We start from the raw sequence: 25,765 nt of genomic DNA on the forward strand, positions 1-25,765 counted from the left end.
TCCGATTCTGTTCTGCGTCTCAGAGCGCTAACAATCGGGACACAGACTAAAAACATCGTCCGACTGCTTGTTGTATCCCCGAGTCAGATCATATGGGACATTGGGGTCATTATTCCTATTTAGGCTCCGGAAATAGAATTTTCGGGTATGGGTCATTGGCTCGACCACTACTGGTCAACATGCAGTAGATCGACGGGGTTTGTAGGTCAACGTGAGATTTTTTTTTTTTGGGGGGGGGGTGTCATTTTCTTCGAAGAGTGACCGGGAACCCCAATTAGTGCACCGTGTCCCCTCGCGTTCGGGCAAGGTGCCTTGCTGTGCTTGGCACAGGTTACTATTCCCAATCATAGTCAACGTGGATCGTAAAGTATGAAAAAATAAAAAAATTGTGAAAAACTCATGTTAACCTTTTGACCTAGAAACCCTGTCGACCTCTACTGCATGCCGACCAATAGTGGTCGACCTAATGACCGTATCCCGAATTTCCATAGCTGAAAGCAATGTTTATATTTGTGTACGCATATAATCAATAAACCAAACGTTTTCCCTGCTGAGATCCTCCCTGGGACTGACCTTGGCAGCGGCGCAGCGCCAGCTGGGTGTAATCATTAGTCACGCCAGGTCGTAATATGTGAGCAATATAAGATAAGACGTATTAATGTTACAGCGCGTCAGGCAGCGTTTGAGACTTCTATAAGTTAATGTAATACAGGGCTGGAAACTGCTAATTAATTCATTAAGATTCAGGGAAACAAAGTCTGTCCGAATGACTATAAACGTAGGTGGCCGAGGTTTATTTCTAGGTCCTTGTCTCATTATTCTCACCCCGTCTATTTGTGTCAGCGCTGACGTAAACCTGTAATTTTACATGAGTGGTTCTAAAAATAGTATAATTGCTGTATTAATAGCTTCAATTTGTATATATACTGTATGTGTAATCCTGCACTCACCCTCTGCTGTCTGAGTGTCTGCTCTCTGTATATATGTGTAATCCTGCACTCACCCTCTGCTGTCTGAGTGTCTGCTCTCGGTATATATGTGTAATCCTGCACTCACCCTCTGCTGTCTGAGTGTCTGCTCTCGGTATATATGTGTAAGCCTGCACTCACCCTCTGCTGTCTGAGTGTCTGCTCTCGGTATATGTAATCCTGCGCTCACCCTCTGCTGTCTGAGTGTCTGCTCTCGGTATATATGTGTAATCCTGCACTCACCCTCGGCTGTCTGAGTGTCTGCTCTCGGTATATGTAATCCTGCGCTCACCCTCTGCTGTCTGAGTGTCTGCTCTCTGTATATATGTGTAATCCTGCACTCACCCTCTGCTGTCTGAGTGTCTGCTCTCTGTATATATGTGTGATCCTGCGCTCACCCTCTGCTGTCTGAGTGTCTGCTCTCGGTATATATGTGTGATCCTGCGCTCACCCTCTGCTGTCTGAGTGTCTGCTCTCGGTATATGTAATCCTGCGCTCACCCTCTGCTGTCTGAGTGTCTGATCTCGGTATATATGTGTAATCCTGCACTCACCCTCTGCTGTCTGAGTGTCTTCTCTCTGTATATATGTGTGATCCTGCGCTCACCCACTGCTGTCTGAGTGTCTGCTCTCGGTATATATGTGTAATCCTGCACTCACCCTCTGCTGTCTGAGTGTCTGCTCCTGGTATATATGTGTAATCCTGCGCTCACCATCTGCTGTCTGAGTGTCTGCTCCTGGTATATATGTGTAATCCTGCGCTCACCATCTGCTGTCTGAGTGTCTGCTCTCGGTATATATGTATAATCCTGCACTCACCCTCTGCTGTCTGAGTGTCTGCTCTCGGTATATATGTGTAATCCTGCGCTCACCCTCTGCTGTCTGAGTATCTGCTCTCGGTATATATGTGTAAGCCTGCACTCACCCTCTGCTGTCTGAGTGTCTGCTCTCGGTATATGTAATCCTGCGCTCACCCTCTGCTGTCTGAGTGTCTGCTCTCTGTATATATGTGTAATCCTGCACTCACCCTCTGCTGTCTGAGTGTCTGCTCTCTGTATATATGTGTGATCCTGCGCTCACCCTCTGCTGTCTGAGTGTCTGCTCTCGGTATATATGTGTGATCCTGCGCTCACCCTCTGCTGTCTGAGTGTCTGCTCTCGGTATATGTAATCCTGCGCTCACCCTCTGCTGTCTGAGTGTCTGATCTCGGTATATATGTGTAATCCTGCACTCACCCTCTGCTGTCTGAGTGTCTTCTCTCTGTATATATGTGTGATCCTGCGCTCACCCACTGCTGTCTGAGTGTCTGCTCTCGGTATATATGTGTAATCCTGCACTCACCCTCTGCTGTCTGAGTGTCTGCTCCTGGTATATATGTGTAATCCTGCGCTCACCATCTGCTGTCTGAGTGTCTGCTCCTGGTATATATGTGTAATCCTGCGCTCACCATCTGCTGTCTGAGTGTCTGCTCTCGGTATATATGTATAATCCTGCACTCACCCTCTGCTGTCTGAGTGTCTGCTCTCGGTATATATGTGTAATCCTGCGCTCACCCTCTGCTGTCTGAGTGTCTGCTCTCGGTATATGTAATCCTGCGCTCACCATCTGCTGTCTGAGTGTCTGCTCTCGGTATATGTAATCCTGCACTCACCCTCTGCTGTCTGAGTGTCTGATCTCGGTATATATGTGTAATCCTGCACTCACCCTCTGCTGTCTGAGTGTCTGCTCCTGGTATATATGTGTAATCCTGCGCTCACCATCTGCTGTCTGAGTGTCTGCTCTCGGTATATATGTGTAATCCTGCGCTCACCCTCTGCTGTCTGAGTGTCTGCTCTCGGTATATGTAATCCTGCGCTCACCATCTGCTGTCTGAGTGTCTGCTCTCGGTATATGTAATCCTGCACTCACCCTCTGCTGTCTGAGTGTCTGATCTCGGTATATATGTGTAATCCTGCACTCACCCTCTGCTGTCTGAGTGTCTTCTCTCTGTATATATGTGTGATCCTGCGCTCACCATCTGCTGTCTGAGTGTCTGCTCTCGGTATATGTAATCCTGCGCTCACCATCTGCTGTCTGAGTGTCTGCTCCTGGTATATATGTGTAATCCTATACTCACCCTCTGCTGTCCGAGTGTCTGCTCTCGGTATATATGTGTAATCCTGCACTCACCCTCTGCTGTCTGATTGTCTGCTCTCGGTATATATGTGGAATCCTGCGCTCACCCTCTGCTGTCTGAGTGTCTGCTCTCTGTATATATGTGTAATCCTGCACTCACCCTCTGCTGTCTGAGTGTCTGCTCTTGGTATATGTAAGCCTGCGCTCACCCTCGGCTGTCTGAGTGTCTGCTCTCGGTATATATGTGTAATCCTGCTCTCACCCTCTGCTGTCTGAGTGTCTGCTCTCGGTATATATGTGTAAGCCTGCACTCACCCTCTGCTGTCTGAGTGTCTGCTCTCGGTATATATGTGTAATCCTGCACTCACCCTCTGCTGTCTGAGTGTCTGCTCTCGGTATATATGTGTAATCCTGCACTCACCCTCTGCTGTCTGAGTGTCTGCTCTCGGTATATATGTGTAATCCTGCGCTCACCCTCTGCTGTCTGAGTGTCTGCTCTCGGTATATATGTGTAATCCTGCACTCACCCTCTGCTGTCTGATTGTCTGCTCTCGGTATATATGTGGAATCCTGCACTCACCGTCTGCTCTCCGAGTGTCTGCTCTCGATATATATATGTAATCCTGCGCTCACCCTCTGCTCTCCGAGTGTCTGCTCTCGGTATATATGTATGATCCTGCGCTCACCCTCGGCTGTCTGAGTGTCTGCTCTCGGTATATATGTGTAATCCTGCACTAACCCTCTGCTGTCTGAGTGTCTGCTCTCTGTATATATGTGTAATCCTGCGCTCACCCTCTGCTGTCTGAGTGTCTGCTCTCGGTATATATGTGTAATCCTGCGCTCACCCTCTGCTGAGTGTCTGCTCGCGGTATAAATGTGTAATCCTGCGCTCACCCTCTGCTGAGTGTCTACTCTTGGTATATATGTGTGATCCTGCGCTCACCCTCTGCTGCCCTGAGTGTCTGCTCTCGGTATATATGTGTAATCCTGCACTCACCCTCTCCTGTCTGAGTGTCTGCTCTCGGTATATGTAAGCCTGCGCTCACCCTCTGCTGTCTGAGTGTCTGCTCTCGGTATATATGTGTAATCCTGCACTCACCCTCTGCTGTCTGAGTGTCTGCTCTCGGTATATATGTGTAATCCTGCACTCACCCTCTGCTGTCTGAGTGTCTGCTCTCGGTATATATGTGGAATCCTGCACTCACCGTCTGCTGTCTGAGTGTCTGCTCTCGGTATATATGTGTAATCCTGCGCTCACCCTCTGCTCTCCGAGTGTCTGCTCTCGGTATATATATGTAATCCTGCGCTCACCCTCTGCTCTCCGAGTGTCTGCTCTCGGTATATATGTGTAATCCTGCACTCACCCTCTGCTGTCTGAGTGTCTGCTCTCAGTATATATGTGTAATCCTGCACTCACCCTCTGCTGTCTGAGTGTCTGCTCTCGGTATATATGTGTAATCCTGCGCTCACCCTCTGCTGTCTGAGTGTCTGCTCTCGGTATATGTAAGCCTGCACTCATCCTCTGTTGTCTGAGTGTCTGCTCTCGGTATATATGTGTAATCCTGCACTCACTCTCTAGTTGTTAGTAGCTATGCTGATTTGTTTGTGCACTAGGAGGGGGAAGATGAATGTTCTACTGAGGCTGGACCTCTCACCCTCCTCGTCCTGTTTAGGGTGTGCTGGGGTCACCAGTAGAGGTTAGTTGCCGGCCTTTATTACATGCAGGCAGTGAGCATTGCATCATATCAGGAGGTCTGAGGTTTAGGCCTCGATGTCCGAGCAGAACATATTTATTATACATATCTTGGGTGGGCGTTCTTCTGTCCGCAGTTGAATGTTCGGGCGTCATCTGTGGGTGTGTTTCATGTCTTCGCCATCCAGCATACTACTTCCAGTGCGATTAGTAATGTGCAGATCTGTGGCCCTCCGAGCATTCTCCAGGGGCCCCTAGCTGCTTTGTTGTGTATGTGTAGCTTGTAGCTGTGGTACAATCACCAGCTGATACGTTGTTAGCGTCACATGTAATCATCGTACAGTATCTGCGCCGCGGATACGATCGGCCTCTGAAGGAAATAAGGGCTCTCTCTGGTGCGCAAACAGGAGCGGCCTTAACAATATCCACACTAGAGGGGCGTATCCCTCACCCCAAAATCACACTACTACAAAACATACCTTTGTGTCAGTAGTACTAGGCGCTCCCTTTTACACAATGATACAGATCGACATCAGTGGTAACAATCCATTAGATACACTTATTGTATCCATCCCTGTGATACATTTTTAGTCCAGCACGTAACTTCCACTCCAGGTTTTTCTCACGTGGAATCACTTTCTCGTCGTGATGTCACTCAGGGTCGTCATAAAAGACTAAAAGGTCAGGGAAATCCGGCGCAGGGTGTTTTTTTAATTTTAAAACACTTGCATGGACAAGAAATGCACACATTTCACACGGTCAAAATCAGCCAGTAAAAAAGTTTCATAAAAAGGTCATCTAGACCATAGGTCTTCAATTTGTGGCCCTCCGGCTGTTGTGGAACTGCACACCCCAGCATGCCCTGCCACAGTTTTAGCATGCCTTAATAGAAAAACTGTGGCAGACTATGCTGGGATGTGTAGTTCCACAACAGCAGGAGGGCCACAGGTTGACGACCCATGATCTAGAGTAGACCATAACTAAAAAGCAAATGTTTCACAGGTGCAGTCCATGTGTTGGGCCAAGAGATGGTAATTACTGGAAAGTATGAGAACTGAACCAGTCCTCCAACCAGCGTGTAACAATAACTCCAGACAGCTTCCCGGGAAATAGCGTTCCGGATCCCGATAATCCTGTGCAGGTCCAACGCGTTTCAGGCCTTCTAGGCCCTTTTTCAAGGCAAATGTGCTTGTGATTTGTCCCTATTACTCTTAAAAGGATTTGTCCTTTTACTCGTAATTCCTCCAATCAAATTATTAATACACATTAACCTTAGACACCTGTGTAAAGATGACTCTCACTATGCGTTTCCAATGGTTGCTATGACACCAGTACAGGTCACATGGTACCTGACTCTCACATGATCAGTACCTTTGATAACATACATATAACCTATCAGGTTTGATCACTTACTGTTTATTCAGGCATAGCTCCTAAAGCTCCCGATACGCCGTCTCCATTAAAAGGGGACACGGATCCGCTCGGCATCACGGCACTCCCACCCATCTCCGGTTGCCAAGTGACCGCAATGCTTAGCCGCCATTGGTGGTCGTTTTCGTCACTGTCATGTCCACTCCCTCACGTTGCCCGGTAACCGTGACGTCCATACTCAAAGTACCGTCTACATTTCATTTATATATATATATATATATATGATAGAATGCCCAGCGTTACATTACTCTCTTATTCCAGCGGACAACAGCGTAATTTCCGCAGTGGTGTTGCCAAGCAACCAGTAAGCACCATGTAATCAGTACATCTTGGAGTTTCTTGCCGTCATTAAAAGCACCAAATAAAGTGCGCCATACAGGTGTCCATTCTATACAAAATACAGACGTCATCTTAGAGTCTTAAATAAAACCCCATAATAGAATAACCGTCATTTTATGTCATTCAGTTCTACAATAATTCCTATTTTACCAAACACATTTTACCTCCAAATATGAGATTAATCCCCCCGGTATCAGCGTATTAAACTTATATATCAATTGCATTTCCATTTTTACTGGAAACTTAGAAGCGTTCTTTTGGCGATGATTACACCCTACCCGTTATATCCCCACGAACCTCACAATATGCTTCGGATTGCAATTGTGATGTTTTTTAAAGTGTCACGAAAGGGCGTGCGTCTCAAGGCCCCTTCTTATATTTCTCAGGTGTTCTCCCTATAGCACACTCTATCTCATAAATTACATTTTTAACATTACAGGTCATAAAATCACGAATCTCGAGCACCTGTCCATTCATTTCTAAGTTCTCCAGCTTCTTCCCACTATCCGTCTTCATTTCTTTGCAGCCTATGGGGGGTATTCAATTAGTCACTTTCCACCAGTTAGCAGGTCGAATTTACATTCAATCTGTCGAAAAATCCAGCCGGGCGAAAACCACATGGATCGGCAAATTCGCCGCAGATCCGCGTGCTTTGTCGAATTCGAGGGCTTTTTCAACTGTTTTTTGTTCCGTTTTCGCCCATGCCGATTCGGCAAAAAAACATTATCGAAAAGGCATGGCTAAAACGGAGCAAAAACCTGTAGAAAACGCCCGCGTTTGAATAGCCAGCGGTCGAATTAGTGCCGGTTTTCCGACTGTCGGAAAACTCGGCACTAATTGAATATCCCCCTGTGCAGGATCCATAGCGGTGGAATCCTTTTGTGTTAGTAGATCCCTCCTTTATTAGGGCTGGGAGGTCACTCCTAACAAGGCGGTTTTTCAGATTGGGGGCCTTTATTTATTTATTTATATATATATATATATATATATATATATATATATATATATATATATATATAATATATGCAGGCTTCACTGGCAGTGTCTCCATTAGAAGTGGATCTTTTCTGAAGATACCCAGTGTTTTCTGAAAGGCCGCTCTAATATTCTATATTGAGCATTGCGGCTGGTCACAAAGGCATATTCTAAATGGTTGGACTCTCCATGAGTCCGTTCCTTATTTTCTAGAAGTTCCCCTCTATCCAGGTTAATTACTTCTCCTTTTGCTTTCTCTATAGAGTCTATCTCACATCCACTTTTGTGGGATCTCCTTTACGATTGGTCGGCCTGGTAATAAATGCCGCTTCATCACAACGGTTTCGTTTCACCCTCTTAAACTGGCGATTGGGAATCGAGTCCAGCAAGTTTTTGTGAAGACGGCGATTCCTGTCAGTATACGTCTGGGAGTCAGCGGGCTCTGTGTACGTCATTGTGCATAATACTCCCTCCTTCACATACAGGGCGGGATGTACTATCAGTGATCGCAGGCCATTGCTGGTCATCGCAACGATGCTAAGCTCATATGTACTAACATATCCGATTAGTATCGCAATGCGATGCCAGGGGGTGCCCTGCGATCACTGATGGTCCGGAGGAGAGGGTTTGCGGCGGCCTCTGTCACCTCCCAGCAGCGGGAGGTGACATGTGTTGGAAGTCCCATGGCTTCTCCTCCCAGCAGCCGGAAGGAGACAAGGCTGTGATGCGGGGGAGGAGGAGGCGGCAGATCCTGGAGCAGACTGCCAGTATACAGGTGAGGGCGCTGGTCGGCGGCTGCGAAAAAAGCCCATAGACTTCTATAGGTTATCACCATAAAAAGATGGTGATACCCTCAGAGGCGAAAACCCGAAAACGGGTTTTACCGCATTTTCTCTTTAGTACATCCCACCCACAGTGTTATATCCAGAAAATCGACGCTTTCAGCAATGACGTGAAAAGTGAAGTCTATGTTAAGAGGGTTATTATTTAAATATGCACAAATATTATCCAGAGATTCCCTTCCTCCCTTCCATACAAAAGTCACATCGTCCCGCAATCAGACAACCATCACTCATGCAGTAATAGACACCACACCAAGAAATGGGGAGAAGAATGGCCACAGCCTTTTATTTACAATCTTCAGTTTTAGTCCACATCAGGCCGCCCATTGCCCACCAGACCACCTGTTACCCACCAGACCACCTGTTACCCACCAGACCACCTGTTATCCACCAGACCGCCTATTGGCCACCAGACTACCTATTGACCACCAAACCACCTATAGACCACCTATTACCCCCCAGACCGCCTATTGCCCCCCAGACCACCTGTTGCCCCCCCAGACCACCTGTTGCCCCCCCAGACCACCTATTGCCCACCAGACCACCTATTGCCCACCAGACCACCTGTTGCCCCCCCAGACCACCTATTGCCCACCAGACCACCTATTGCCCACCAGGCCACCTATTGGCCATGAGAACTGCACTGGTTAATCCACAACCTAAGGGTCTCATTACCGGTGCTCATCAGCCAACAACCTAGTGTCCCATCCTGGAGATAATTCCAAACTGGGGCATTATAATAACTCAAACCGTGGATGGAGACGCCCTCCTGGGCTGCTGCTCCTGCAAATCCCGCCAAATTTCAAGATATTTCAGAGCAGACCCAATGCAATCGGGGACAGTCATTGCGCCCTCTTAGCCGCTACACAGGCTGTTATAAACCTAAACCTTACAATATTTATATTTTGTTACTTTGTTACAGTAATGCTGCAGCTCTGGGTCATGCAGGAAAAATGGATGAAACGCGTTAAAACAAACCGGCCTTTTACTGATGTGTCCGTTGTTTTATTTCATGCAATTTTACCAGAAGGGAAATGGGCAGTAACATCGGGCAGGTGTGGGCAGTAACATGGGATAGGTGTGGGCAGTAACATGGGGCAGGTGTGGGCGGTAACATGGGGGCAGGTGTGGGCAGTAACATGGGCAGGTGTGGGCAGTAACATGGGGCGGGTGTGGGCAGTAACATGAAGCGGGTGTGGGCAGTAACATGGGCAGGTGTGGGCAGTAACATCAGGCAGGTGTGTACAGTAACATGGGGCAGGTGTGTGCAGTAACATGGGGCAGGTGAGGGCAGTAACATGGGATAGGTGTGGACAGTAACATGGGGCAGGTGTGGGCAGTACCATGGGGTAAGTGTGGGCAGTAACATGGGGCAGGTGTGGGCAGTAACATGGGATAGGTGTGGGCAGTAACATGGGGCAGGTGTGGGCAGTAACATGGGGCAGGTGTGGGCAGTAACATGGGACAGGTGTGGGCAGTAACATGGGATAGATGTGGGCAGTAACATGGGGCAGGTGTGGGCAGTAACATGGGGCAGGTGTGGGCAGTAACATGAGGCAGGTGTGGGCAGTAACATCAGGCAGGTGTGGGCAGTAACATGGGGCAGGTGTGGGCAGTAACATGGGGCAGGTGTGGGCAGTAACATGGGGCAGGTGTGGGCAGTAACATGGGGCTGGTGTGGGCAGTAACATGGGGCTGGTGTGGGCAGTAACATGAGGCAGGTGTGGGCAGTAACATGGGGCAGGTGTGGGCAGTAACATGGGCAGGTGTGGGCAGTAACATGGGACAGGTTTACGCAGTAACATGGGGCAGGTGTGGGCAGTAACATGGAGCAGGTGTGGGCGGTAACATGGGGCAGGTGTGAATGGTAACATGGGGCAGGTGTGGGCAGTAACATGGGATAGATGTGGGCAGTAACATCGGGCAGGTGTGGGCAGTAACATCAGGCAGGTGTGGGCAGTAACATGGGGCAGGTGTGGGCAGTAACATGGGGCAGGTGTGGGCAGTAACATGGGGCAGGTGTGGGCAGTAACATGGGGCTGGTGTGGGCAGTAACATGGGGCTGGTGTGGGCAGTAACATGAGGCAGGTGTGGGCAGTAACATGGGCAGGTGTGGGCAGTAACATGGGCAGGTGTGGGCAGTAACATGGGCAGGTGTGGGCAGTAACATGGGACAGGTTTACGCAGTAACATGGGGCAGGTGTGGGCGGTAACATGGGGCAGGTGTGGGCGGTAACATGGGGCAGGTGTGAATGGTAACATGGGGCGGGTGTGGGCAGTAACATGGGCAGGTGTGGGCAGTAACATGGGCAGGTGTGGGCAGTAACATCAGGCAGGTGTGGGCAGTAACATGGGACAGGTTTACGCAGTAACATGGGGCAGGTGTGGGCGGTAACATGGGGCAGGTGTGGGCGGTAACATGGGGCAGGTGTGGGCGGTAACATGGGGCAGGTGTGGGCGGTAACATGGGGAAGGTGTGGGAGCGGTAACATGGGGCAGGTGGGGGCAGTAACATGGGGCAGGTGTGGGCGGTAACATGGGGCAGGTGTGGGCGGTAACATGGGGCAGGTGTGGGTGGTAACATGGGGCAGGTGTGGGCGGTAACATGGGGCAGGTGTGGGCGGTAACATGGGGCTGGTGTGGGCGGTAACATGGGCGGGTGTGGGCGGTAACATGGGGCAGGTGTGGGCGGTAACATGGGGCAGGTGTGGGCGGTAACAGGGGGCAGGTGTGGTCAGTAACATGGGGCAGGTGTGGGCGGTAACATGGGGCAGGTGTGGGCATAACATGGGGCAGGTGTGGGCATAACATGGGGCAGGTGTGGTCAGTAACATGGGATAGGTGTGATCAGTAACATGGGGCAGGTGTGGGCAGTAACATGAGGCAGGTGTGGGCAGTAACATCGGACGGGTGTGGGCAGTAACATCGGACGGGTGTGGGCAGTAACATGAGGCGGGTGTGGGCAGTAACATGGGGCGGGTGTGGGCAGTAACATGGGGCAGGTGCGGGCAGTAACATGGGCAGGTGTGGGCAGTAACATGGGCAGGTGTGAGGAGTAACATGGGGCAGGTGTGGGCAGTAACATGGGGCAGGTGTGGGCAGTAACATGGGGCAGGTGTGGGCAGTAACATGGGATAGGTGTGGTCAGTAACATGGGATAGGTGTGGTCAGTAACATGGGATAGGTGTGGTCAGTAACATGAGGCAGGTGTGGGCAGTAACATGAGGCAGGTGTGGGCAGTAACATGGGACAGTTGTGGGCAGTAACATGGGACAGGTGTGGTCAGTAACATGGGACAGGTGTTGGCAGTAACATGGGACAGGTATGGTCAGTAACATGGGGTAGGTGGGGGCAGTAACATGGGGCAGGTGTGGGCAGTAACATGGGACAGGTGTGGTCAGTATGGGGCAGGTGTGGGCAGTAACATGAGGCAGGTGTGGGCAGTAACATGAGGCTGGTGTGGGCAGTAACATGGGGCAAGTGTGGGCAGTAACATGAGGCAGGTGTGGGCAGTAACATCGGACAGGTGTGGGCAGTAACATGGGGCGGATGTGGGCAGTAACATGAGGCAGGTGTGGGCAGTAACATGGGACAGTTGTGGGCAGTAACATGGGACAGGTGTGGTCAGTAACATGGGACAGGTGTTGGCAGTAACATGGGACAGGTATGGTCAGTAACATGGGGTAGGTGGGGGCAGTAACATGGGGCAGGTGTGGGCAGTAACATGGGACAGGTGTGGTCAGTATGGGGCAGGTGTGGGCAGTAACATGAGGCAGGTGTGGGCAGTAACATGAGGCAGGTGTGGGCAGTAACATGGGGCAAGTGTGGGCAGTAACATGAGGCAGGTGTGGGCAGTAACATCGGACAGGTGTGGGCAGTAACATGGGGCGGGTGTGGGCAGTAACATGAGGCAGGTGTGGGCAGTAACATGGGGCAGGTGTGGGCAGTAACATGGGGCAGGTGTGGGCAGTAACATGGGGCAGGTGCGGGCAGTAACATGAAGCAGGTGCGGGCAGTAACATGGGCAGGTGCGAGCAGTAACATGGGGCAGGTGTGGGCAGTAACATGGGGCAGGTGTGGGCAGTAACATGAGGCGGGTGTGGGCAGTAACATGGGACAGGTTTACACAGTAACATGGGGCAGGGGTGGGCAGTAACATGGGATAGGTGTGATCAGTAACATGGGACAGGTGTGGGCGGTAACATGGGGCAGGTGTGGTCAGTAACATGGGATAGGTGTGATCAGTAACATGGGACAGGTGTGGGCGGTAACATGGGGCAGGTGTGGTCAGTAACATGGGATAGGTGTGATCAGTAACATGGGACAGGTGTGGGCGGTAACATGGGGCAGGTGTGGTCAGTAACATGGGATAGGTGTGGTCAGTAACATGGGATAGGTGTGATCAGTAACATGGGACAGGTGTGGGCGGTAACATGGGGCAGGTGTGGGCGGTAACATGGGGCAGGTGGGGGCGGTAACATGGGGCAGGTGTGGGCGGTAACATGGGGCAGGTGTGGGCGGTAACATGGGGCAGGTGTGAGTGGTAACATCGGACAGGTGTGGGCAGTAACATGGGGCAGGTGTGGGCGGTGACATGGGGCAGGTGTGGGCGGTGACATGGGGCAGGTGTGGGCGGTAACATGGGACAGGTGTGGGCGGTAACATGAGGCAGGTGTGGTCAGTAACATGAGGCAGGTGTGGTCAGTAACATGAGGCAGGTGTGGTCAGTAACATGAGGCAGGTGTGGTCAGTAACATGAGGCAGGTGGGGGCAGTAACATGGGACAGGTGTGGGCAGTAACATGGGATAGGTGTGGTCAGTAACATGGGGTAGGTGTGAGCAGTAACATCGGACAGTTGTGGGCAGTAACATGGGACAGGTGTGGTCAGTATGGGGCAGGTGTGGGCAGTAACATGAGGCAGGTGTGGTCAGTAACATGAGGCAGGTGGGGGCAGTAGCATGGGGCAGGTGTGGGCAGTAACATGGGGCAGGTGTGGACAGTAACATGGGGCAGGTGTGGTCAGTAACATGAGGCAGGTGTGGGCAGTAACATGGGGCAGGTGTGGGCAGTAACATGGGGCAGGTGTGGGCAGTAACATGGGGCAGGTGTGGGCAGTAACATGAGGCAGGTGTGGGCAGTAACATCGGACAGGTGTGGGCAGTAACATGGGGCAGGTGTGGGCAGTAACATGGGGCAGGTGTGGGCAGTAACATGGGACAGGTGTGGGCAGTAACATGGGGCAGGTGTGGGCATAACATGGGACAGGTGTGGACAGTAAATGGGGCAGCTGTGGGTAGTAACATGGGCCGGTGTGGGCAGTAACATGGGGCAGGTGTGGGCAGTAACATGGGGCAGGTGTGGGCAGCAACATGGGACAGGTGTGGTCCGTAACATGGGGCAGGTGTGGGCATACCATGGGGCAGGTGTGGGCAGTAACACGAGGCAGGTGTGGGCAGTAACATGGGACAGGTGTGGGCAGTAACATGGAGCAGGTGTGGGCAGTAACATGGGGCATGTGTGGGCAGTAATATGGAGCAGGTGTGGGCAGTAACATGGGGCAGGTGTGGGCAGTAACATCGAGCAGGTGTGGGCAATAACATCAGGCAGGTGTGGTCAGTAGCATGGGGCAGGTGTGGGCATACCATGGGGCAGGTGTGGGCAGTAACATGGGGCAGGTGTGGGCAGTAACATGGGGCAGGTGTGGGCAGTAACATGGGGCAGGTGTGGGCAGTAACATGGGATAGGTGTGGGCGTAACATGGGACAGGTGTGGGCAGTAACATGGGGCAGGTGTGGGCAGCAACATGGGACAGGTGTGGTCCGTAACATGGGGCAGGTGTGGGCATACCATGGGGCAGGTGTGGGCAGTAACATGAGGCAGGTGTGGGCAGTAACATGGGACAGGTGTGGGCAGTAACATGGAGCAAGTGTGGGCAGTAACATGGGGCATGTGTGGGCAGTAATATGGAGCAGGTGTGGGCAGTAACATGGGGCAGGTGTGGGCAGTAACATCGAGCAGGTGTGGTCAGTAGCATGGGGCAGGTGTGGGCATACCATGGGGCAGGTGTGGTCAGTAACATGGGGCAGGTGTGGGCAGTAACATGGGGCAGGTGTGGGCAATAACATGGGCAGGTGTGGGCAGTAACATGGGATAGGTGTGGGCGTAACATGGGACAGGTGTGGGCAGTAACATGGGGCAGGTGTGGACTTCAGTGAATGTTACATGTTGTTATTACACCATAAGGCATCCTATTATGGGGGAAATGTATCAAAAACCGTAGAGAGAGATAAAGTGGATAAGCCCATGTGCGTTTATCTGGTTATTTCTGAGTCTGTTGGGAGTCACAAGCGTCCTGGGGGGTGTAACTCATCATTCACTGTACAACCTGCAACGTTTCCATTCATTGATCCTTTGCAGAATGAGCGATGCGGCAGGACTTGGGGTTTGTGTGGCATGGTGTAGTAAGGAGCGCACAGACACAACGCATAAATCTTGTTTCAAACCTATATTTTTATTGCCCGAGGATTGTTACCAGATTAAACATTCATGAAGTATTTGCAGTACACACAGATCCCGGTGATTCAGATGGCAGCAGGGTGGGAATAGTGACTGTTGTAGGAGACGGGGAGGTCACCCACATAATCCCAAGTCTCCTATTCCAGTGAAACGCGTCAGATCCATAGTTACTGTTGGTGCTGCCCTGGATGTTGGTAATGAGGACACTTTCAATTACTAATTAGGGTAACACAAGTTGTGCTGCATTCTCTGAGGCTGTGAGTTAGTAAGCAGACCCAACCTTTTATAATAATAATAATAATAATAATTATATTTTATTTATATTTCGCTTGGGACACAAGGAACTTTTCTTTTATAGAACGTACACAAACCATGGCCATAATACAGAGGTAAAGCAGCCATTTTAGGTCATCAGTTGTTCAATCCTGCCCATGAAGGTACCAAGTGAGGCGGCCATCTTAGGTACACTACATAGGTCAAGCTGGGCGGAATAGGTAATGCCTGGACGAGATGCCGCATAATGGGGGAAATACAGAATACTAGAGCGTGATATACAATCCTTACTATATCATCCGATCCATGCACTGCTCATCTTACCCACAAGTTTACCAAGCGAGGCGGCCATCTTACAATATAGGCTGCCATCTTGTATGCACTACATAAATAACTGTGTACGAGGCGGGCAATACATGGATGTGTTAAGCAAATAGGGGACATGTAGTATGATATAGGAGGGCGGGATACTCACGGAATCCTAAAATCCATATAGATTTCCCTCCCGCATGATGCCACAATAAAGGCGCTCGATGTGCACACTTCACATTAGTGTATAAAGCGATGGGGTGTGGCCAAGCCTCTCCAACGGCCACTCCCCCACAGATCCCGGGACCGCCCAAGACTTGAAGCCAATAAAGGGAAGGGCAGATTTCCAATGCCACACTAAGGGCCAAATGTGATATATATGTAAATGTCAAAAATCCCTGACCCATTTTGGGGTGGAATTGAGATTTGCCGACATGCTGGATTTTGCCAACGACCTGACCCAGTCATCGGCAAAACGGGGAATTGCCCCAATTGGTTGCAGATATATGAACCCCCGAATGTACGTACTTTATTGATCAGAATAATACGTTTATGCTGCGATAAAACAGTTACAGTGGTTTCTCTAATAACAGTTTATCATTTTACGGTGGTCATTCTGAGTTGATCGCTCGCTAGCAGTTTTTAGCAGCCGTGCAAAAGCTATGCCTCCGCCCACTGGGAGTGTATTTTAGCTTAGCAGAAGTGCAAACTGAAGGATCGCAGAGCGGCTACAAAATAATTTGGTGCAGTTTCAGAGTAGCTTCAGACTGTTCAGTTCCTGTTTTGACGCCACGAACACGCCCTGCGTTCGCCCAGCCACGCCTGCGTTTTTTTAAACACTCCCTGAAAACGGTCAGTTGACACTCAGAAACGCCCACTCTGCGGCCAGCAGTGCGACTGAAAAGCTTCGCTAGACCCTGTGTGAAACTACATCGTTCTTTGTAAGGACCTGTCACGCCAAGAGGTGTTACAGAGGCCGCAGTATACAAGGACGCCAGTGTCCAGCAGAATGGCCAGTCCAGCGCGGCGGTTGTATGTCGGTCACACTGGTGTAGACGTTACCAGCGGCTGTTTCAGTGTATGAGGCCGGATTGCTATAGAGGACATACCTGAAGCCTGATGTCCGTGTCTGAGGGCTGGTGTCAGGGAGGAGCGGTGACGTCTGGGTGTTGCCCGCTCGCTCTACCTGTGATGTGTGTCAGTGAGGTGCCATATAATATTATTACAGGTGTGTATATGAGAGAGCTGCCAGGTTATGTGTCACCGTCTGTCACCTGTCGCTGGGTCTGCTTCTTACATGGGCAGGAAGCTGGTGTCAGGAGCAGGAAGGTGAGGGGCAGGTTCCCTGGGGTGGGCACCTCTATGGAGGGATATGAGGCATGGGTAAGGGGAAGTGCTTAGTATGTCCATGTGTTTCAGGTTCATCCACAGGAGAGATGGATTCTGCTGAGGGCTCCCGGTTTCTCTTCCATGCACTAGGTACTGTACCCCGCCAGAGCTCTTACCTTCCCCGTACTAACACCCCAAGTGTGCCGCTCACTAACCCAGGGCAGACGGTGTCCTCTAACCTACCTGATTAGTGCTATGTGTACCCCGGGTGTAGCTTCCTGCATCCCCAGTGTATAATGTGTAGTGTACCCCTGTACCCCGAGTGTAGCTTCCTGCATCCCCAGTGTATAATGTGTAGTGTACCCCTGTACCCCGAGTGTATCTTCCTGCATCCCCAGTGTATAATGTGTAGTGTACCCCTGTACCCCGGGTGTAGCTTCTTGCATCCCCAGTGTATAATGTGTAGTGTACCCCTGTACCCCGAGTGTAGCTTCCTGCATCCCCAGTGTATAATGTGTAGTGTACTCCTGTACCCCGAGTGTAGCTTCCTGCATCCCCAGTGTATAATGTGTAGTGTACCCCTGTACCCCGAGTGTAACTTCCTGCATCCCCAGTGTATAATGTGTAGTGTACCCCTGTACCCCGGGTGTAATATCCTGCATCCCCAGTGTATAATGTGTAGTGTACCCCTGTACCCCGAGTGTAGCTTCCTGCATCCCCAGTGTATAATGTGTAGTGTACCCCTGTACCCCGAGTGTAGCTTCCTGCATCCCCAGTGTATAATGTGTAGTGTACCCCTGTACCCCGAGTGTAGCTTCCTGCATCCCCAGTGTATAATGTGTAGTGTACCCCTGTACCCCGAGTGTAGCTTCCTACATCCCCAGTGTATAATGTGTAGTGTACCTCTGTACCCCGAGTGTAACTTCCTGCATCCCCAGTGTATAATGTGTAGTGTACCCCTGTACCCCGAGTGTAGCTTCCTGCATCCCCAGTGTATAATGTGTAGTGTACCCCTGTACCCCGGGTGTAGCTTCCTGCATCCCCAGTGTATAATGTGTAGTGTACTCCTGTACCCCGAGTGTAGCTTCCTGCATCCCCAGTGTATAATGTGTAGTGTACCCCTGTACCCCGAGTGTAGCTACCTGCATCCCCAGTGTATAATGTGTAGTGTACCCTTGTACCCCGAGTGTAGCTTCCTGCATCCCCAGTGTATAATGTGTAGTGTACCCCTGTACCCCGAGTGTAGCTTCCTGCATCCCCAGTGTATAATGTGTAGTGTACCCCTGTACCCCGGGTGTAGCTTCCTGCATCCCCAGTGTATAATGTGTAGTGTACCCCTGTACCCCGAGTGTAGCTTCCTGCATCCCCAGTGTATAATGTGTAGTGTACTCCTGTACCCCGAGTGTAGCTTCCTGCATCCCCAGTGTATAATGTGTAGTGTACCCCTGTACCCCGAGAGTAGCTACCTGCATCCCCAGTGTATAATGTGTAGTGTACCCCTGTACCCCGAGTGTATCTTCCTGCATCCCCAGTGTATAATGTGTAGTGTACCCCTGTACCCCGGGTGTAGCTTCCTGCATCCCCAGTGTATAATGTGTAGTGTACCCCTGTACCCCGAGTGTAGCTTCCTGCATCCCCAGTGTATAATGTGTAGTGTACCCCTGTACCCCGAGTGTAGCTTCCTGCATCCCCAGTGTATAATGTGTAGTGTACCCCTGTACCCCGAGTGTAGCTTCCTGCTTCCCCAGTGTATAATGTGTAGTGTACCCCTGTACCCCGAGTGTAGCTTCCTGCATCCCCAGTGTATAATGTGTAGTGTGCCCCTGTACCCCGAGTGTAGCTTCCTGCATCCCCAGTGTATAATGTGTAGTGTACCCCTGTACCCCGAGTGTAGCTTCCTGCATCCCCAGTGTATAATGTGTAGTGTACCCCTGTACCCCGAGTGTAGCTTCCTGCATCCCCAGTGTATAATGTGTAGTGTACCCCTGTACCCCGAGTGTAGCTTCCTGCATCCCCAGTGTATAATGTGTAGTGTACCCCTGTACCCCGAGTGTAGCTTCCTGCATCCCCAGTGTATGTGTAGTGTACCCCTGTACCCCGAGTGTAGCTTCCTGCATCCCCAGTGTATAATATGTAGTGTACCCCTGTACCCCGAGTGTAGCTTCCTGCATCCCCAGTGTATAATGTGTAGTGTACCCCTGTACCCCGAGTGTAGCTTCCTGCATCTCCAGTGTATAATGTGTAGTGTACCCCTGTACCCCGAGTGTAGCTTCCTGCATCCCCAGTGTATAATGTGTAGTGTACCTCTGTACCCCGAGTGTAGCTTCCTGCATCCCCAGTGTATAATGTGTAGTGTACCCCTGTACCCCGAGTGTAGCTTCCTGCATCCCCAGTGTATAATGTGTAGTGTACCCCTGTACCCCGAGTGTAGCTTCCTGCATCCCCAGTGTATGTGTAGTGTACCCCTGTACCCCGAGTGTAGCTTCCTGCATCCCCAGTGTATAATGTGTAGTGTACCCCTGTACCCCGAGTGTAGCTTCCTGCATCCCCAGTGTATAATGTGTAGTGTACCCCTGTACCCCGAGTGTAGCTTCCTGCATCCCCAGTGTATAATGTGTAGTGTACCCCTGTACCCCGAGTGTAGCTTCCTGCATCCCCAGTGTATGTGTAGTGTACCCCTGTACCCCGAGTGTAGCTTCCTGCATCCCCAGTGTATAATGTGTAGTGTACCCCTGTACCCCGAGTGTAGCTTCCTGCATCTCCAGTGTATAATGTGTAGTGTACCCCTGTACCCCGAGTGTAGCTTCCTGCATCCCCAGTGTATAATGTGTAGTGTACCTCTGTACCCCGAGTGTAGCTTCCTGCATCCCCAGTGTATAATGTGTAGTGTACCCCTGTACCCCGAGTGTAGCTTCCTGCATCCCCAGTGTATAATGTGTAGTGTACCCCGAGTGTAGCTTCCTGCATCCCCAGTGTATAATGTGTAGTGTACCCCTGTACCCCGAGTGTAGCTTCCTGCATCCCCAGTGTATGTGTAGTGTACCCCTGTACCCCGAGTGTAGCTTCCTGCATCCCCAGTGTATAATGTGTAGTGTACCCCTGTACCCCGAGTGTAGCTTCCTGCATCCCCAGTGTATAATGTGTAGTGTACCCCTGTACCCCGAGTGTAGCTTCCCGCATCCCCAGTGTATAATGTGTAGTGTACCCCTGTACCCCGAGTGTAGCTTCCCGCATCCCCAGTGTATAATGTGTAGTGTACCCCTGTACCCCGAGTGTAGCTTCCCGCATCCCCAGTGTATAATGTGTAGTGTACCCCTGTACCCCGAGTGTAGCTTCCCGCATCCCCAGTGTATAATGTGTAGTGTACCCCTGTACCCCGAGTGTAGCTTCCCGCATCCCCAGTGTATAATGTGTAGTGTACCCCTGTACCCCGAGTGTAGCTTCCCGCATCCCCAGTGTATAATGTGTAGTGTACCCCTGTACCCCGAGTGTAGCTTCCTGCATCCCCAGTGTATGTGTAGTGTACCCCTGTACCCCGAGTGTAGCTTCCTGCATCCCCAGTGTATAATGTGTAGTGTACCCCTGTACCCCGAGTGTAGCTTCCTGCATCCCCAGTGTATAATGTGTAGTGTACCCCTGTACCCCGAGTGTAGCATCCTGCATCCCCAGTGTATAATGTGTAGTGTACCCCTGTACCCCGAGTGTAGCTTCCTGCATCCCCAGTGTATAATGTGTAGTGTACCCCTGTACCCCGAGTGTAGCTTCCTGCATCCCCAGTGTATAATGTGTAGTGTACCCCTGTACCCCGAGTGTAGCTTCCTGCATCCCCAGTGTATAATGTGTAGTGTACCCCTGTACCCCGAGTGTAGCTTCCTGCATCCCCAGTGTATAATGTGTAGTGTACCCCTGTACCCCGAGTGTAGCTTCCTGCATCCCCAGTGTATAATGTGTAGTGTACCCCTGTACCCCGAGTGTAGCTTCCTGCATCCCCAGTGTATAATGTGTAGTGTACCCCTGTACCCCGAGTGTAGCTTCCTGCATCCCCAGTGTATAATGTGTAGTGTACCCCTGTACCCCGAGTGTAGCTTCCTGCATCCCCAGTGTATAATGTGTAGTGTACCTCTGTACCCCGGGTGTAGCTTCCTGCATCCCCAGTGTATAATGTGTAGTGTACCCCTGTACCCCGAGTGTAGCTTCCTGCATCCCCAGTGTATAATGTGTAGTGTACCCCTGTACCCCGAGTGTAGCTTCCTGCATCCCCAGTGTATAATGTGTAGTGTACCCCTGTACCCCGGGTGTAGCTTCCTGCATCCCCAGTGTATAATGTGTAGTGTACCCCTGTACCCCGAGTGTGGCTTCCTGCATCCCCAGTGTATAATGTGTAGTGTACCCCTGTACCCCGAGTGTAGCTTCCTGCATCCCCAGTGTATAATGTGTAGTGTACCCCTGTACCCCGAGTGTAGCTTCCTGCATCCCCAGTGTATAATGTGTAGTGTACCCCTGTACCCCGAGTGTAGCTTCCTGCATCCCCAGTGTATAATGTGTAGTGTACCCCTGTACCCCGAGTGTAGCTTCCTGCATCCCCAGTGTATAATGTGTAGTGTACCCCTGTACCCCGAGTGTAGCTTACTGCATCCCCAGTGTATAATGTGTAGTGTATCCCTGTACCCCGAGTGTAGCTTCCTGCATCCCCAGTGTATAATGTGTAGTGTACCCCTGTACCCCGAGTGTAGCTTCCTGCATCCCCAGTGTATAATGTGTAGTGTACCCCTGTACCCCGAGTGTAGCTTATGGCATCCCCAGTATATAATATGTAGTGTACCACTGTACTCGAGTGTAGCTTCCTGCATCCCCAGTGTATAATGTGTAGTGTACCCCTGTACCCCGAGTGTAGCTTCCTGCATCCCCAGTGTATAATGTGTAGTGTACCCCTGTACCCCGGGTGTAGCTTCCTGCATCCCCAGTGTATAATGTGTAGTGTACCCCTGTACCCCGAGTGTAGCTTCCTGCATCCCCAGTGTATAATGGCCCTCATTCCGAGTTGTTCGCTCGGTATTTTTCATCGCATCGCAGTGAAAATCCGCTTAGTACGCATGCGCAATGTTCGCACTGCGACTGCGCCAAGTAACTTTACTATGAAGAAAGTATTTTTACTCACGGCTTTTTCTTCGCTCCGGCGATCGTAATGTGATTGACAGGAAATGGGTGTTACTGGGCGGATACACGGCGTTTCAGGGGCGTGTGGCTGAAAACGCTACCGTTTCCGGAAAAAACGCAGGAGTGGCCGGGGAAACGGTGGGAGTGCCTGGGCGAACGCTGGGTGTGTTTGTGACGTCAACCAGGAACGACAAGCACTGAAATGATCGCACAGGCAGAGTAAGTCTGGAGCTACTCTGAAACTGCTAACTCGTTTGTAATCGCAATATTGCGCGTACGTCGGTCGCAATTTTAAGAAGCTAAGATTCACTCCCAGTAGGCGGCGGCTTAGCGTGTGTAACTCTGCTACATTCGCCTTGCGAGCGAACAACTCGGAATGAGGGCCAATGTGTAGTGTACTCCTGTACCCCGAGTGTAGCTTCCTGCATCCCCAGTGTATAATGTGTAGTGTACCCCTGTACTCGAGTGTAGCTTCCTGCATCCCCAGTGTATAATGTGTAGTGTACCCCTGTACCCCGGGTGTAGCTTCCTGCATCCCCAGTGTATAATGTGTAGTGTACCCCTGTACCCCGAGTGTAGCTTCCTGCATCCCCAGTGTATAATGTGTAGTGTACTCCTGTACCCCGAGTGTAGCTTCCTGCATCCCCAGTGTATAATGTGTAGTGTACCCCTGTACTCGAGTGTAGCTTCCTGCATCCCCAGTGTATAATGTGTAGTGTACCCCTGTACCCCGAGTGTAGCTTCCTGCATCCCCAGTGTATAATGTGTAGTGTACCCCTGTACCCCGGGTGTAGCTTCCTGCATCCCCAGTGTATAATGTGTAGTGTACCCCTGTACCCCGAGTGTAGCTTCCTGCATCCCCAGTGTATAATGTGTAGTGTACTCCTGTACCCCGAGTGTAGCTTCCTGCATCCCCAGTGTATAATGTGTAGTGTACCCCTGTACCCCGAGTGTAACTTCCTGCATCCCCAGTGTATAATGTGTAGTGTACCCCTGTACCCCGAGTGTAGCTTCCTGCATCCCCAGTGTATAATGTGTAGTGTACCCCTGTACCCCGAGTGTAGCTTCCTGCATCCCCAGTGTATAATGTGTAGTGTACCCCTGTACCCCGGGTGTAGCTTCCTGCATCCCCAGTGTATAATGTGTAGTGTAACCCTGTACCCCGAGTGTAGCTTCCTGCATCCCCAGTGTATAATGTGTAGTGTACTCCTGTACCCCGAGTGTAGCTTCCTGCATCCCCAGTGTATAATGTGTAGTGTACCCCTGTACCCCGAGTGTAGCTACCTGCATCCCCAGTGTATAATGTGTAGTGTACCCCTGTACCCCGAGTGTAGCTTCCTGCATCCCCAGTGTATAATGTGTAGTGTACCCCTGTACCCCGAGTGTAGCTTCCTGCATCCCCAGTGTATAATGTGTAGTGTACCCCTGTACCCCGAGTGTAGCTTCCTGCATCCCCAGTGTATAATGTGTAGTGTACCCCTGTACCCCGAGTGTAGCTTCCTGCATCCCCAGTGTATAATGTGTAGTGTACTCCTGTACCCCGAGTGTAGCTTCCTGCATCCCCAGTGTATAATGTGTAGTGTACCCCTGTACCCCGAGTGTAGCTACCTGCATCCCCAGTGTATAATGTGTAGTGTACCCCTGTACCCCGAGTGTAGCTTCCTGCATCCCCAGTGTATAATGTGTAGTGTACCCCTGTACCGCGAGTGTAGCTTCCTGCATCCCCAGTGTATAATGTGTAGTGTACTCCTGTACCCCGAGTGTAGCTTCCTGCATCCCCAGTGTATAATGTGTAGTGTACCCCTGTACCCCGAGTGTAGCTACCTGCATCCCCAGTGTATAATGTGTAGTGTACCCCTGTACCCCGAGTGTAGCTTCCTGCATCCCCAGTGTATAATGTGTAGTGTACCCCTGTACCCCGAGTGTAGCTTCCTGCATCCCCAGTGTATAATGTGTAGTGTACCCCTGTACCCCGAGTGTAGCTTCCTGCATCCCCAGTGTATAATGTGTAGTGTACCCCTGTACCCCGAGTGTAGCTTCCTGCATCCCCAGTGTATAATGTGTAGTGTACCCCTGTACCCCGAGTGTAGCTTCCTGCATCCCCAGTGTATAATGTGTAGTGTACCCCTGTACCCCGAGTGTAGCTTCCTGCATCCCCAGTGTATAATGTGTAGTGTACCCCTGTACCCCGAGTGTAGCTTCCTGCATCCCCAGTGTATAATGTGTAGTGTACCCCTGTACCCCGAGTGTAGCTTCCTGCATCTCCAGTGTATAATGTGTAGTGTACCCCTGTACCCCGAGTGTAGCTTCCTGCATCCCCAGTGTATAATGTGTAGTGTACCCCTGTACCCCGAGTGTAGCTTCCTGCATCCCCAGTGTATAATGTGTAGTGTACCCCTGTACCCCGAGTGTAGCTTCCTGCATCCCCAGTGTATAATGTGTAGTGTACCTCTGTACCCCGGGTGTAGCTTCCTGCATCCCCAGTGTATAATGTGTAGTGTACCCCTGTACCCCGGGTGTAGCTTCCTGCATCCCCAGTGTATAATGTGTAGTGTACCCCTGTACCCCGAGTGTAGCTTCCTGCATCCCCAGTGTATAATGTGTAGTGTACCCCTGTACCCCGGGTGTAGCTTCCTGCATCCCCAGTGTATAATGTGTAGTGTACCCCTGTACCCCGAGTGTAGCTTCCTGCATCCCCAGTGTATAATGTGTAGTGTACCCCTGTACCCCGAGTGTAGCTTCCTGCATCCCCAGTGTATAATGTGTAGTGTACCCCTGTACCCCGAGTGTAGCTTCCTGCATCCCCAGTGTATAATGTGTAGTGTACCCCTGTACCCCGAGTGTAGCTTCCTGCATCCCCAGTGTATAATGTGTAGTGTACCCCTGTACCCCGAGTGTAGCTTCCTGCATCCCCAGTGTATAATGTGTAGTGTACCCCTGTACCCCGAGTGTAGCTTCCTGCATCCCCAGTGTATAATGTGTAGTGTACCCCTGTACCCCGAGTGTAGCTTCCTGCATCCCCAGTGTATAATGTGTAGTGTACCCCTGTACCCCGAGTGTAGCTTCCTGCATCCCCAGTGTATAATGTGTAGTGTACCCCTGTACCCCGAGTGTAGCTTCCTGCATCCCCAGTGTATAATGTGTAGTGTACCCCTGTACCCCGAGTGTAGCTTCCTGCATCCCCAGTGTATAATGTGTAGTGTACCCCTGTACCCCGAGTGTAGCTTCCTGCATCCCCAGTGTATAATGTGTAGTGTACCCCTGTACCCCGAGTGTAGCTTCCTGCATCCCCAGTGTATAATGTGTAGTGTACCCCTGTACCCCGAGTGTAGCTTCCTGCATCCCCAGTGTATAATGTGTAGTGTACCCCTGTACCCCGAGTGTAGCTTCCCGCATCCCCAGTGTATAATGTGTAGTGTACCCCTGTACCCCGAGTGAAGCTTCCTACATCCCCAGTGTATAATGTGTAGTGTACCCCTGTACCCCGAGTGTAGCTTCCTGCATCCCCAGTGTATAATGTGTAGTGTATCCCTGTACCCCGAGTGTAGCTTCCTGCATCCCCAGTGTATAATGTGTAGTGTACCCCGAGTGTAGCTTCCTGCATCCCCAGTGTATAATGTGTAGTGTACCCCTGTACCCCGGGTGTAATATCCTGCATCCCCAGTGTATAATGTGTAGTGTACCCCTGTACCCCGAGTGTAGCTTCCCGCATCCCCAGTGTATAATGTGTAGTGTACCCCTGTACCCCGAGTGTAGCTTCCTGCATCCCCAGTGTATAATGTGTAGTGTACCCCTGTACCCCGAGTGTAGCTTCCTGC

The 25,765-nt window shown here is 51.0% G+C and overlaps 1 protein-coding gene across 4 annotated transcripts in view; it reads left to right on the forward strand.

Annotated features, from left to right (window-relative positions):
* ARHGEF10L (Rho guanine nucleotide exchange factor 10 like) overlaps positions 1-25,765 on the forward strand; it is a 252,227-nt gene that overhangs the window by 75,556 nt on the left and 150,906 nt on the right. For all 4 annotated transcript variants that reach the window (XM_063942112.1, XM_063942111.1, XM_063942110.1 and 1 more), the window contains exon 2: positions 16,881-16,940. In XM_063942112.1, the coding sequence (XP_063798182.1) occupies positions 16,898-16,940 (43 nt within the window). In that variant the 5' untranslated portion in view covers positions 16,881-16,897. The remainder of the gene's footprint in view (positions 1-16,880; positions 16,941-25,765) is intronic.

Source organism: Pseudophryne corroboree, chromosome 10 (genome assembly GCF_028390025.1).
Source record: "Pseudophryne corroboree isolate aPseCor3 chromosome 10, aPseCor3.hap2, whole genome shotgun sequence".
Taxonomy (NCBI): Eukaryota; Metazoa; Chordata; class Amphibia; order Anura; family Myobatrachidae; genus Pseudophryne; species Pseudophryne corroboree.